This window comes from Monopterus albus, unplaced genomic scaffold (genome assembly GCF_001952655.1).
Source record: "Monopterus albus unplaced genomic scaffold, M_albus_1.0 scaffold5.1, whole genome shotgun sequence".
Taxonomy (NCBI): domain Eukaryota; kingdom Metazoa; phylum Chordata; class Actinopteri; order Synbranchiformes; family Synbranchidae; genus Monopterus; species Monopterus albus.
Genome location: NW_018127885.1, coordinates 572746 through 588365, shown reverse-complemented (window position 1 = coordinate 588365; position 15620 = coordinate 572746). Strand labels below are relative to the sequence as shown.

General features: G+C 40.2%; 2 protein-coding genes across 7 annotated transcripts in view; one reads left to right on the top strand and one right to left on the bottom strand.

The window, feature by feature from the left end:
- The window catches only part of wwox (WW domain containing oxidoreductase), a 127508-nt gene extending 126039 nt beyond the window's left edge, over window positions 1–1469 (bottom strand). For all 6 annotated transcript variants that reach the window (XM_020612876.1, XM_020612899.1, XM_020612908.1 and 3 more), the window contains exons 1-2: window positions 1217–1469; window positions 369–433 (exon numbers count right to left, since the gene is read on the bottom strand). In XM_020612876.1, coding sequence (XP_020468532.1) covers window positions 369–433; window positions 1217–1323 — 172 coding nt within the window. In that variant the 5' untranslated portion in view covers window positions 1324–1469. The remainder of the gene's footprint in view (window positions 1–368; window positions 434–1216) is intronic.
- Window positions 1470–4334: 2865 nt separating this feature from the next.
- The window catches only part of LOC109967849 (nuclear factor of activated T-cells 5-like), a 19578-nt gene continuing 8292 nt past the window's right edge, over window positions 4335–15620 (top strand). The window contains exons 1-3 of the mRNA XM_020613710.1: window positions 4335–4678; window positions 12468–12596; window positions 15006–15620. The exon at window positions 15006–15620 is cut by the window's right edge and continues 12 nt beyond it. Coding sequence (XP_020469366.1) covers window positions 4606–4678; window positions 12468–12596; window positions 15006–15620 — 817 coding nt within the window. The 5' untranslated portion in view covers window positions 4335–4605. The remainder of the gene's footprint in view (window positions 4679–12467; window positions 12597–15005) is intronic.

Below are 15620 nucleotides of genomic sequence, written 5' to 3'. Positions count from 1 at the left end.
TGCAGTGTGTGCAAACCTGGTCAAGAACTACAGGAAACGTTTGACCTCTGTAATTGCAAACAAAGGTTTCTGTACCAAATATTAACACTGATTTTCTCAGGTGTTCAAATACGTATGTTCAGCAGTGCAAGACAAATAAATTCTTTAAAAATCATACAATGTGATTTCCTGAATTTTTTTTTTAATTCTGTCTCTCAGAGTGGGAATGCACCTACAATGTGAATGTCAGACCCCTCCATGATTTCTAAGTGGGAGAACTTGCAAAATCGCAGGGTGTTCAAATACTTCTGTTCGTCACTGTATATGTGAATATAAGTGGAACAAACAGAAATATGTAAAAGAGTAAAAATCAGGTGAATAAAGCAAACCTCCAGCACAGCGTTTTTTCTTTCCTGTCTTCGGGTGTTCCCACTGTGTCTTCATCTCATCATGACTGTTGGTACACAGAGCAAAAGAAGATTTCATTTCACTTTGTCATGTTTTTTACTTAACTTACTCATACTGGAGAGACCAATATTGACAAAAGGCAGGTAAAACCACATTAAATTACACAGTGTACAGTAGATGTATTGATGTGAAAAAGCTTTTATAAACACATAAAAGAAAACAAAAACTGTGGGCAAACAAGACAACTGATACAGACATTACATAGGCCGTGGCATGGAAACCAATTTTATAACATGTCTGACAAATCAATCACATCTATCATTGATGTAGGCCAGATGAACATTTAATAAAGTACCATGTTGGCACTGTTTTACATGTTTCATGAAAAGCACAGTAGATTGTGTCTTCTTCCTGTCACCACAAGAAAACTGGTACACTGTCCCAATACTGATGGTGGTTTTGCAATTGTAGGTGCAGACTATCTGTTGTTAGTAAGTTGTGTCTCATCTTACAACCTTTGAGCTGCGATACTGCAGCTATTGCATACTATTGTAACTAAAATATGGAGATAGTGAAGTCACTGATTCGTGTCACTGTTATATTTATCTTTCTAGCCCCAGTAAGACAAAACCTACGACAATGCGACTTCAGTACAATACTGTATGCTCTCAGTTCAAATATCAGAGCTCATTTAAGATACTGCGGCTAACAAGCTGTTAGCCACATACTGCTAACACCGTCAAGATCATTTGATAGTGAGCGGGGTTAAAGCTATACTGCCGATACTGACTGATGTTGACAGTAACATTACTAGATGGAGTGCACTTACTTTGCATAGTAGACCCATCCATCTTTCGTAGATCTCTCCTCCCACCCTGGAGGTAATTCGTCCTCACTATCTGTATCATCCATACCTGCGTATTTTAGACCTGCCATAACTCAAGTTTTTCACGCAAACAACGACGCCAAAAACACAAAGCAGTAAGCAATATAGGTTCTGAAAAAATGACTGCAACTGGCACAGGGTACAAAATTACCACGACGTTTCCGGGACTTCCGCAACAACACGATGACAACTGCCATATTGCATCTTGGGAAATTGAGGCGGAAGAAATTGTGTGCAAATTGTCGCTTTAACAAGGTCGGTGTCCTTTTCTGGGATATTTAAACATTCGTTTTCGTTTCAAACGTATTATTAATGTTAGCACAACAAGCATAAATATATTTGAGCCTATCTTATACATGCCATATATCTTATAACTTGTGTTTTATAGCTTATTTAATATGTTAGAAACCTACAGGACATCCTGTAAAGGACCAGAGGCAATCTGATGGGGACCCCAAACCCATCATGCTACCCCACCACTGTAAATCCAGTAATAATGAACAGATACAGGCACATAAAAGCCAGCGGGCTGGGTCTCTCTACTGCCTGTAAATGTCTCCCTTTTTTACAAATATACTAAAATGAGACAAAACATGTTCACACAAAAAAATTCAAGTTTCCCCTTTCGACTGAATAGAAGGTCAGACACTAGAAGTAGAATGTGAAGAAAAGTGTATAGTTTGTTCTAAATACATACTTTATATTAACTTGGAACATATTTCAGTTAGGAAATACAAGTAATGGGTTTGTATTTTGTGTTCATTTTTCACACCTTTTTTAAGCTGTTGCATAGTTGTTCCCACTCAGCTCATTAGCACTTTTGTATGCAAATGCATAAATTATCATGAACAAGACACAAGTGAAAAACAAAATAGATCATTAAAATTGAAAATAGAAACATTTATTAAATTTATTTTCCAAGGGACCTCTGGCAAAATGGTGGTGTTACAAATTTACAAGCAGAAAAAACATAATAGGACATCGATTTCTGCAGTTACCTGCCATCTTTGGAAACTGGTCACTAGTAATACTGCTATTCACCGCCTATGAGCAGAGTAGTAAAATGGGGAAGATTAACAGCTTTAGTGTGATAGTAAAGCACAAAGTTGCAGCAGTGAAGGTCACACAAAAAAAGCGTTATCCAACCTCTGCTACACATCTTGCTACTTTCCCTAACAAGTTATCAAGTATGGTATGCAGTGCTCAAAGTTTAGCCGCTCTACACACTTGGCTAATTTCTTGAGTTCCACTTGTGCCACCCCTGTTTGCTAGTGTAGTGATTATATAGCAAGTGGTGTTTTAAGTGTGCATCATTCCTACAAACAAAAAGGAGAATGGTCTCTTATTGTGGCTATTTAATGGCATCCAAGGAAATGTGAAATATTAGACACTTGCATGTAAATGTTTATGCTGACTTTGAAGAATCAACTGGTATTTGATCAGTTTGGCAAGTGGTTTTGCATGGTCCACCGTAAAGATGTTTGCTATTTGCAGATGCAGTTCCTCCAGTTTGCCTTAGTGAGAAAACATACGAGCACCACTTGGTTACCCTCTACCTCCCCCAAAATGTGGAGCATTGTCCAAACCACTGACGCACTAAAGCATGAGGGTCTTCTGTTTTATGCATGGCCTCATCATGACAATACGATATAAGAAGGATGTGGGACCAGAGTTACTCATCAACCGTTAAGACATGTATGTAGTGCAAGTAGTCCTTCAGCATTCTAGCACTATGTGATGCATGAATAGCCTTTCCAACATGCCCATGTGCACACTGCTACCAGACAACTGAAATCCCAATCTGGACCCCACTCACATCCATTGAGACTGATGTGGACCTGGTGTCACTAATATGGTTCTCCACCCTAACAACAATTCTACCCCTGGGTGTGTACTGTATGTGTATGCACATGTGGCCTCAGAAAGTAGAAGATAATATTCATTCTGGTACCTCCTAATATCATGACAGTATGCACACCTGATCTGAAAGCATTAACCTTCAGTTTTGGTGTGTCGCAGGTAAACAGTTCAATATGCAGGATGTCCTTGGGACAGCCACTCGAGGCTTGGGTCCTGAATGGGACACACTAGTGGCCTTTTTTGTCTTGTTCTGTAGCATGCACAGGGTAAATTCAATTACTGTCCACCACAACTGCTTTTCAAAAGAAATGTATACTAGTGTACTTACTGAAGGATAGTAGGCTACTGCATATTGTGGCACTGTTCATGTTATGTTAATTTATTCTTACTCCACTGCATTTCAGAGAAATGTTCTCCATTTCCACCATTTATATCATTAAAATCATAACCAAACTTATACAGTGTAACACTGACAGCTGCTTTTCTGCTGCATAGTAAATTATTTCACACTAATACTGTAAGTATAATTTGGTGTGTTTATACACAAGTAAAAGATTGAGTACATTATTTTTATATAGTTTTAAAATTGTTGCTTTTAGTTAAGGGCAATACATTTTGGACTACTGGACAATACAGAGGTCATACCAACAGTACTTGGATTTGAATTTGGAAAGGAACTGTACAATCTCAATTTTTTAAAAAGACCAACAATGATAAGATACCTGACTGAATACTATATTTGACCACGGCTGATATAGTAAGTAAATGAGCCCCTGTGCACATACCGGTTATCTAAAAGATCTGCGACCCATCCCATAGGACGGGACCCTTAGACTAAAAGAGATACATAACAACTACACCAGTTGCATTGTTTGTTTTGTATCTCTTCTTGGTTGATTTGCATTTATTTGTGGCCATTTTTGGTATCATATTACATCTCTTTGTTGCTCTGTTAATGTTAATGGTCATTGTCATTTCATAGAGACTCTCTCTTTCCTAGATATTCAGTAATCCATCCATGGGCAGCAGCTATTTGTTAAACATTAATTTAGGGGTGGGTGTCTTTATAAGCCGACTGGCACTGATGCAACTTAATGTCACAATCGATCCATCTACTCAAAGTCTAACAGTACACGGATGGATTACTGAATGTATTCTCACCCCGGTCACGACGCATGCGCCTAAGCATCATAAAGGGGAGAGGCTACGAGTTGGGCCGACCAGTCAAGGGTGTTTGTCTCAACGCAGCCCGAAATGTATCTCTTCTCAGCAAAGATACATTAATGTGGGACGTGCTAGGTAACGGTCTTTTTTGTATTAAAAGTTTGTTTTGTCGCCTTAAGATTGTTTCGATGTTGTACTCTGTGTATTAAACATTCCGCTTGTAAAACGCTTTATCTCTTGGCCAAGAGCAGCTGACTTCGTTTCTACTAAAGAGTGTCCGCTTCCCCTCCCCTCGATGAAGCGCTGCGATGCCCTCTGATTTTATATCTCTTTTAAGTTCGGATATCGACCTCAATTCCCCCACATCTCTATACTCTAAAGGTAAGATTGAACTAAATGAAGGTTACTGTAATTACAGTAACCCATATTATCTTAGTTTAATTGGAAGTAATAGGCATGACTTGATAGCTCATGTTAAGCTGCTAGCTAGCAGTAGTTAGCTTCTTTTCTGATGTTAGCTGCATTTGTATTGACGACTACCTGACTGGTTAGTAATCCGTGTCATGCGTAGAAGATCATGATCAGCTAGCCTGCTCGCCTAATATGATCATGGATACGATACATAACATTATATTGATGTAATCACATTTGTTATTATTTAGTCGGCTAGTATTATGGTATTATGTTGGGTACAGGCTATTGGCTAACTACAGCTAGATGTGGGTTCTTTCAGCTCCTCAGCCCCCACATTGTTCAGTGGTTTAACGTACTTAAGCCTTGCTCGGATTCTGCAGAGCTGTGCGTGTCTGTGTGTATCGCAAGATAAGGTCGCGATACACAATAAGTAGTACATGCTTGTTGTTTTGTTGAGTGATAGTCCCCATGTCGTTATAGTTTATGGATGGATCTGAGCCAGCGTTACCCTCCTCACAGTCTCTGGTTTCACAGAAAGAACGCAGTTATTGGCTTTCTCCCTGCCAGGATAAGGGGTGTTTCCAACAGCGCCACTAGTGCCAAGTGTATTCTGTAATAGGCTTTGGACACGTGTCAGCCAACTGTTATGTTATTATTAGGAGGAGATTGCTGCATCAAGGAGCTGCACAGTTAACTATTGCTTTGGTCAGCAGCACTGTGTCTGTACGTTAATTCCTCAGTGTTATAAGTGTGTCAACTTAAACTGTCTCACCCTGCAACTCAACACTGGCAATCATGCTGTTGCTTATTCATGAGCAAGCCTTGTATGTTGTGTGTTATGTACTCTTAAAGTGGTAGCTGTAACCTGAGATGCATGCTTTTATGCATTTTTAATTCTGAGAAGTTGCTGGTGGACAATACTCCAAGTATTTTCCTGCTGCCTGGTCCCACATCTGGGTGCTCCGTATAGGGTGTTCATGAGCCAGCAGAAACCATTGCTCTGTGACCCTGAAATGCGCAGTAGAGCCTGCCATATGGTCACACTGCATCACATGATGACTGTTTATTTATATCTCAGTAATTGGGTTTGTGTTCATGCTGGAGTCAAGGTAACAGACTTGCTCATGAAAAATCTCAGCTAGAACCTCATACAAGTGAGAGAGGGCACAGCTGACCGTCACATTTTGGCCTGCTAGAATACATTACAACATTTAGTTGGTAATGTTTTTTTATGGCTGTAAAACATCAGCAGTATTTCTGACAGCAAGAAATCATCTTACGGTGTTCCTCAAGGAAGTTGTTTGGAACTGCTCTTATTTCTGATTTTTATCAGACGTGTGTTGTTAAAAATGCTGGTTGAGATATACAAGGCTCAACCAGCATCGTGTGTTGTTAAAAATGCTGGTTGAGATGCACAAGGCTCAACTAGCATCAGCAGAGCTGAGAGAATATACATGTTGCTTTATATAGTACTGCTTAATGGGTGAAATGAACAAACTAGTACTAAATGTCGACAAAACTAAAATGGTCTTTGAAATTAGAAATGCTAAAGGCTGCTTCACTTAGTTTGTGACTTGATGGGAGATCAGTTGAACAGGTCACAAAGACCAAACTGCTGGCTGTTAAATTAGATAATAGCCTGTGCTTTCTTCAGCTGATCAGATTATCATATTGTTTCTTTAATAGGTAAAGCCATTGCTTACTACGACTTGCTCAGCTTAAGTTCTGTCTGTCTTCTGTTATGATTGAAGTTGTTCAGTCATTCAATTTGTCACATCTGGAGTACTGCCCCCTAATTTGGTTGACTAGTGCTGAGAACTAGTGCTGAGAAACATTTAAAAAAATCCTGCAAATTGCAAAGAATAGAGCAGCCAGGCTTGTTTTTGCTGTTTGTTCCATGAGAATGTGTGTGAGATATATAAACAATTAGCATGGCTAACTATAGAGGCAATAAAAATTGGTCTTCTGTTATTTATATACAGTGCCATTTTTAAAAACACACCACACTTTCTCTGTGAAAAGCTAGTTTATGCTGGTGTCTACCACGTATTAAATGTGTCAAGTGAGCGCTGGCCGTCTGACATCCACAAACAAACTGTATAAAGAGAGCAGTTCTCTATAAAGCTTCCTCTGCTTGGAACCAGCTTCCCACACTCACCAGATACATCAGAGGTAGATTTTCTTTCAAAATAAAAGTATTAAAACAAGATCTGAAGAATCACATATATGTTTCAGTTATTGTTTTGTTTGTTTTTGTTTTTAAGTTTTGTTTTTATTTTGATAGCTTTCTTATCATTTTTGTACCTTTTGTATTGATTTGCTTTTCAGTGATACTTTACCAGTCTTCTGGTTTTTAGCATGCTGATTCTTGCTTAGTTTGTTTTAGGTTTATTGAGCTACCTGATGTAATTGCTGTTTGTTTTTTGTTTTAGTGGTCCCCAGCGACCACTTTGCAGAAGCTAATGGTGATCCAAAGAATAAAGAACTGTGATGTTTTTAAAGTGGAAAATAAATATTTGTGCCAGCCAGGTCATTTGGCAAATGCATGAGATTCCATTTGCCCCTTCTGGCTCTATGACAGAAGCAGCAGCAACTACTTGTACAGCATTCCTATTCTGCTATGTTAACTATTCAGACCATTCAATAGTTACACAAATGCCACCCAGCAGCTCTTTTTTGTGTACAGAATAGTGTGTGAAATATACAACAGGAAGCACCTGTTATTGCTGTACAGTCTGGTTACAAATTAAGACGTTTCGACTGTGTACCTCAGATCTCATTACAAAAATCTTCTTTATATGCATCTCAGTTTTTGATTTGCATATTTGACCTTTTCTAATCCATGATTAGAAAAGGTGTGGTTCATTTCAGTTTTTTTTCCTGTTCTGTTGCTGTTGCCTTGTGCCTGAATTGAGTGTACACATGAGGCTGAATTTACAGTCAGTGTCAAGACATAGGAGAAGAAGCTCCTTCCTGGAAGAAATCCTTTAAAAGCATGCAACCTCATAACCGCTTTTACTGACACATCCATGTCTACTAGTATTGAGTCACTGGACCTTTGTAGGCTCAAACACTGGTTAAGTTCAGTCTGTGTTTTAGAAAGCTCAGACTACATGTATTACTGTGTGTTTGGGGAGAAACTCGTGTTTATTTATCTGATCTATATACGCAACCACACAAATACAGGATCCAGCCATTCCTTGCCTTTTATATTTTAGTTTCAAGGTAACCAGAGATGGTACAAATAGACAAAAATTGGCATTCTTTGTGGTTTGAGTGCAGTGACTTGCTCTTTTGTCTGTACCCTGGTTTGAGCATTTCTCTGTGTTCAAGAATGTAATTAATGCTGTCATTGTTGGGCACTGAGACACATTCTTGGTCTGCTTTTTTTTATTTATTTTTTTTATATGCAACAAAAACAGAGCTGTCATGAATTGTCCATTCATCTGTCATCCCCTGTCTTTGCCCTAAGTTGGCTGCAAATAATAAGGTTTAAGGTTTTGCCACTTGGCAAATGCATAGCTATGAGATGAGGTCATTTAATTGTTCTAAGTGTAGGTTAATATTAGCCCACCTCATGGAGGGTTGGTGTGTTGTAGCCTACTTTTTCCGGGTTACTCTCTACAGGCTCATGGAGCTACGCACATAAACTTGTACAAATGTCTTCTGACGTATATAAAGGAAAGTAAGACCAACACTAACATCCAATCCAGGATTATAATAAGTGTCCAGTATTCATTTGGGAACAGTGGGAAGTTAAACTTATTCTTTTCAGCTGAGTCAAGCCTGATATTATCACTTGTACTGTAACGTAACTCTTTCCAGTGCTTCTTTTTGTTAAGCCCACACTTAGGAAAACAGTTTGATTAAAATGTTTTTATGGTTCACTGCAAGGCCATTTCTTCAGTAACCAAAGATCTCATCTATTGTAAACTGGTAGGATGTGTGGAAGCACAGAGGAAGCACCGTATTCTGGCCACAAAATAAAGGTAAATGGACTGTTGTGATACAGCTGATGAATAGAGGTCTGTGTCAAAGATCAGCAGTTTTTGTCTTAACTGTAATGTGATTGTGGTATCAAAAACTATCAAATACCCAATTTGAGCACCAGCTTTCTTGTTAATTTTACAAGAAGCTATTTGACTACATTCATTCATTTTCTACCGCTTAATCCCTGAGCGGGCCGGAGCCAATCCCGGCCGGCAATTGGGCAAAGGCGGGGTACACCCTGGACAGGTTGCCAATCCATCGCAGGGCTAACACATAGACAAACAACCACACACGCACATGCACTCCTATGGGCAATTTAGAGACACCAATCAACCTAAGCTGCATGTCTTTGGACTGTGGGAGGAAGCCGGAGCACCCGGAGAAAACCCACACAAGCACGGGGAGAACATGCAAACTCTACACAGAAGGGTCCCAGGTGGGGCCCGAACCTGGAACCTTCACGCTGTGAGGCAACGGCGCTAACCACTGCACCACCATGCTGCCCCTTGTTAATTTTACAAGAAGCTATTTGACTACAGTAAAGCCCAAATGCCAGATTTGTATCTCGTATCAAAAATATTGGAACCAAGTGTTGTCACTCATAATTTAATTCTCCACCACTGCAAACAGCACCACACTTTGTATATGCAAATACTGTTTTGCATACTGCCCATTGTCTGGGCACTGTCGTGCATAAACAAATTCCAAACACAACAGTGACTGAAATTTATACTTTGCATGTACATGTCCAAGCTCAGGGACTGAGCATCATTGTGATAATTCAACTGAATATTTTCTGACATTGTTTGTGATACTAGTGCATGTGCAAACAAATGTACTCAATGTGCAGCAAGCAGTCATCTCTGTTATTAACTTTTATTTTTGATAAGCTTCATGGTAGTTTTTTCCCACTGATACTATAAAATGCCCTTGATTTTGTAACATCTATTTAGGCAGGATTTCCATAAATTTAATTGCTAAGAAGGCTTTATCCATCTAAACCCATGAAATAAACATTTGGTATAAATCTTGTAAGTTTAAAGGTGCATTAATGAAGATTTTACGTTGTCTTATAAATCAAATGATAATGGGACAGGATGTGGCAGCTCTCAGCTATATTAAGCCTTACAATGGCACACTGAGCTATAGCTCTTCTGTTATCATTCCCACTTGTCTACCCGGTGTTGTCAAAACACAGTATGATCCATAAATAACTCCGACCTGCCACACAGTGAAGGTTCAAACCACTTAATGTTGTAGTTTTTGGATACAGAGATTTCATAATCCCTGGGCTAAACAGTAAAATCTTCACCTGTAAAGAATATGGGAATACAATAAAAGACACCATTGGAATAGGTGTATTAATTTGGAAACATCAGAGACTTGACTCAGACTTGCATTTTGTGACTCATAAACCCCTGCAGACATGCAGACCCCTTTTCATACATCCACTGGAACTCTGAAATTACCTGGAGGAGCTCTGTGTGAGAACACAAATACCTGAGTCAGCTAACTCGGACCTTAAGCAGACTTTATCCTACCAGCTCCCGAGTATAAAGCCCACATAAGGTCCAATTGAGCCCATGTGAGAAAACAGCTGTGTCGTATTCACACAAAGCTAGTGGGCGTTTTGGGGACTCTATCACGTGACCAGCGCAAGACTAGAAGGATACAAATATCCGATGTTGAAGAAGAACAGTCATTGACAATGAAAATATCGAAGTGCCAGAATGTTAGACAAATTTGAAGTACAGCAATAGACTTGGTTGTTTATGACCAAATTACAAAGCCCAGGCCTGATTTCACAGACATAGTCAGACATAGCCACAGACGGAGTTGTGTGAAAACGGCTGAAAACATCTCTGGCATGTAATAGCCTACAGCTGCAGATGTAGTATATCTGTGAAGGGTGAGATGCGAATGCCTGTCAAATATAAATGGGTGAGCACACACTCAGTAGACACATCATTGGCACATCTCCTGTGTGTAAGGGGTGTTAGTCAAGCCTGAGGTCATGTTGTGTTGCCAGTCAATCTGTAACACGTCCACGGACAAAGATTCTTTCTCTTCACACTATGAACAAAGCACAACAGACACAGATGGAGGGTTATCATGAGGATCATACACATTTTACTCTTTGCTTCAAGACCACAAAGTGCGTTGTTTGGGCCACTATCCAAGATGACCAGGTTTATGGAGATCTTCTGTTTGGCGTTCTATATTAAAAGGTGTATAAATGCACTTTTCTGATTTAAAGGGACAGTTCACTCAAAATTATATGATAAGTGGTCTTATACTTGCATAGCGCTTTTCTTCAACAGGTGGACTGGAGAAGCTGGGAATCAAACCGCCGACCTTCTGGTTGGGAGACAGCCAGCTTTACCTCCTGAGCCACAGCCTTTCTCAGTGACAATTCACAGATCTCACTATGAACACTTTCACAGAGACACTTTTTACTTTTCTGGCTCCACAGGACTCAACAACACGATGTGCGACGTATCGTAACTCTTTCTGTATTTGGAAAGAAACATTGCTGATTACTTTTTCAGATGTAGTTTTCTGGCACTCAGAGAACCACATACACCAAATACCATTCAGCTCTGTAATATGTCAAAGGCCCCCCGGATGGATAAACCCGTTTTATCGTATTTAACTATCCCTTTAAGGTACATTAGCTCTGCATAAGCAGTAGAGCATGGAGTTGGCCTCCATGCATTAAGTTTTGCCCGTCTGTGAATGAGTGAAGTGTGTACTTTCTTGTGTAAGCTGTGGTGATTGCGTTGTCCCTCCATCAGTTTCACTGAAGTTGCGAGATTATGTGTCGTGTCATTTTCACCATTCTGCTGGTGCTAAGTCATAGCTGTGTTTCAGATGACTGCTATTCACGCCAAGTGCCACGGATGCACAGCTGAAATATCCATGTCAGGGTGTTAATAGCTCCCTGTTTCTTAGCAACTAGACTACCTAATCATGCGTTTGTCTGCCATCAAATGTGGTTTACGTCAGTGTAGCTGCAGTGGTTGGTGACAGTCTACCAGGTATCATTATCAAATATCAAGAAATGTCCATGTGGATTTAATTATGCTAAACCCCATGGGAGGCTAATTTAGCTGGTCATAAGATACCTTCTGTGTGTTTAGTGATGACTGCCCTTTTTTTTTTTCCTTTCCACACATGGAAGAAATTTTGATATGAGATCCAGGTCTGCTTCCAGTCCCATTTCAGGATTGCTTCTTCTCATTTTTGAAAAGGCAACATTTAATAACCAGCCACCTGAGCGAGACACTGGTTTTGTTATTACTGCCATGACTGGAGTAGTGGAAGTGAAATTAGGTGTTGACACAGTTAAGTTGTCCTTTTGCATTTAGTCAAGTGCAGCTTGAATATTTATTTATTTGCCTTTTTGTGTCAGCATCTAACAGTCATTAGTGGCACCGTATCTTGAGGCATTTTTGCATTGCCTTTCATTTTTGGCCTAATTACTCGCTGTCTGCTAATCAGTGTTATTTGCCATGGGAAGTTAGGTGCATAATAGTGTCTGCTTGGTGTTTTAAACTTTGGATGCTTCATTTTCTTTTTAAAAATTGGATATAAATTTACCAAAAAAGTTTCATTGGGCTCCATCATTTTAGAAATGCTAAAGACAGAACTGAAACATTCCACTTAAGAAGAATTAACAACCTTACTTAGTCCTGCGGTAAACAACAATCTAGTTCCTGATTTTTCTGAACCTAATTTAACTTCTCGTGCTCGTCCTTTATGGCAGAGTCAGTATATGACCTCCTCCCCAAAGAGCTCCAGCTCCAGTCGTTGTCCACCCAGACCGACCCACCCACCATGAGCCAGAAGAGCGGGGGAGAGGCCGGACCTCCTCCGTCTACATCCTTGGCCTCAGGTGAGCTACCTGCTCGGTCCATGACGACCATGATCTGGGATCAGTTTCCACTTGTCATATTATTCCCCAGGTTAGAAGGGGTGAAGAAGCTAATATGGCCTTATATGAGTGTCTGGGGGCAACTTCACCCTTTCCCCATTTTACGAGACAGTTATTTGTGACTGTATGAGATTATATAGGCTAGTATAGTATTTATTTTTCAAAGAAGTTTTTTTTTTTTTTTTATTGCCGGCATGGTGATGCATAGTCTTTAGTTTCACCTGTGTGAGGGTGTCCCTGGTTCCACAGTGCTATAGTGCCATAGTTGGCAAGTGGCGGAAGAGTGTTAAAGCCAATTCTTACATGTAGACTCAAACTGTGGTTAAATATATTTTGAGATTGTCAATTTTTCCATTATAATGCTTTATTAAAGAAGAAAATGAGTGACTGTCACCATTTCAGCTAGTCCTGAGAGTCTCTTTCTTAGATAATTTGACATTGTTGTTGCTGGGTAACCCTGTAAGGTACCCTGATGTCTGTGTTATAAACATTTGATTATTCCAGCAGCAGCATAGGGAGAAGCATTGCACACCTCAGCTCCACCTACTGGGCTTTTGATATTCACCCAAACTACAGCTGTAATAAATACCTGCAGCTATTTACCTAAACTGTTTACTCTATAAAACTGTTTGACTGAAAAAGTATATTTAAAAATCAGTGAATATAGTTTTAGGCCAACTTCTAAACTCAGTATCTAACTAACCAACACCATGGTAGTTGCAGTGACTGTACTATAATTTAAGAATCGCTGGCTTCTCTGCAGTGGAAATCATGCACAGCCCTTTTTCCTGAGTAGCTTTACTCTAAATAATGCTTCCAAACAATGTTGAGTTTGCTTTAACAGCATGATAACATAGTTTGTTATTTCTCATTACTTTTTTTTCACAGCAGCACTTTTCCACATGATGCTTGTGCTAAATGTTTTTTTGACACTTGTTTTTTTTTTTTAGGCAGTTAGAGAATATTATATTTGGATAGTCAGCAAAACCCCATGCAATGTAACTTTGTGCCGCTAATCCAGATAATGCCCTTGGGCTATCCAAGACATCTTTGATGTCATGACATTATATTGGGTTTTAAACTCGATGTATAAGCACTTCTGAATTAGTGTTGAAGGTGTCAGTATAGTTAGGTTTTAGTTTTAAATGCATTAAGTGCCCAAAGTGGAAACAGCCTATGCACATTTGTCATTTGCACATACTCCTATACACACTCAACAGTTGCTGCTAAATATTTAATCTTCTGCCATGTTTGTAAGCAGCTGAGATTTTCAGTAATTATGGAGGTTCTGTCTCTTTGTGAAAAAGTGAAGTTGTCCCTAGCAATCATTGGACTATCTTTCAAATCTCATTTATAAAACCAATATAATATGCTCTGATCTTGGATCATGGTTCAGGGCAGCTAACATTAGCTACAGTTGTGAGAGATTGTAGTCTTGAGTTTCAGCTACAGAGCAAACTAACTGGTCAGCAGTCATGTTGGAGAGAGCGCTTCTGTTAACGCTACCTTTTCACAATCCTGTCTGACCCAGCTGGCCCTAAGCAGTGCTGATCAAAAGCATGACTACTGTAATGTCCTTCAGATCATCATTAACCAAATACACGTGATTCAAAGTGTCTATAAATGATCAACTTCGAAAGTTACTCCTTCCCTCAGTATATTAACTCATCCAATTTACTGATTGACAGAAGTTGAGTCTTGAATGATCAGCTCTCTTGTTGCTCATTGGCTGTCTCGTTTTTATTGCAGGAAGTTCCCTCTGAGGCAGGGAGTGTCTGCATATAAAATGGTCTGCAGTTCACTGCTCCATAGGTCAGAGGCTTGTTTATTCTGTCTCCATGGCTACGCTCAGTCCCAACCAAATCTTCCAACTGGCATGCGCAAACTATTGTTTACTACTGAATGCACATTGCACAAACTATACTGTAACACTGGCAACCTTGGCAAATTTAATTCGGTGCCACATTCCCAGCTTGCAAATTTGGCTGTACAAGAAAGTTTCACTAGATTTCGTTATGTTTCTTAATTGCAATGTGTATGTAACAATTTGCAGCTTGCTTTTGTTTTTGTAAACAAAGCATGTCAGTTTTGTCACATTGATTTTAATTGAGAGGTTTTCAAGGAATCAAAAACATTGTGGGACCTACAGTACCCTTCTCAACTTTAACTTCAGGATATTTGATCAATGCTTGAGAGCTCTCGCATGCATAGTGAGAGCATATAACCCACGACAGTCTATTGAAATTAGAGTTGGGAAAAGGGGAAATCAGTACAGACAAATCATGCACAAATTCAGCTGCTTGAATGGGACTGCTAGCCTGCTCTGTGCTGAACATCTGTACTAACTTATTTCTGTATGAACTACTACAGATGCCACCTCTTCCACCTCCAGTCCCTCTGCCTCTTCCTCCTTGGCCATGGGAATCCCATCCAGTGGCTCCTCTACTTCGGCCTCAGACCATCTCAAGGTTCCCCAGCATCTCCACTCCACTGGAGGGGATGGAGCTGGAGCGTCAGAGATGCAAGGTATGGAGAGTGCTGTATCTGCTCCCAGCAGAGGCAACAGTGGAGCAAGCACTGCAGCGGGAGACATAGGGCCTGGAGCGCTGTCAGGGCTGGGAGTCCAGCAACCTCAGAACACCCCATCAAAACGGAGACCTGTGTTAAGCATATCCCCACCACCTGAAGACCTATTTGATGATAGCCAGATGTCTTGCCAAGAAGAGCCCACAATACCTGGTCCACCAGGTCCAGACTCTGAGCATAGCAGCAGCATGTGGGCCGATGACTCTGTCTCCAACTTCAGCTTGATCAGCTCAGTGTCCTACAATGACAACACAGAGGTGCCACGCAAGTCTAGAAAACGCACCCCTCGTCAGCGGCCTGGTCCTAAGCCTGCTCCTCCGGAGGACAGCATGGATGTGTTTGATGCTGACAGTGCCAAGGCCCCTCACTTTGTCCTATCCCAGCTGGGCACAGACAAGA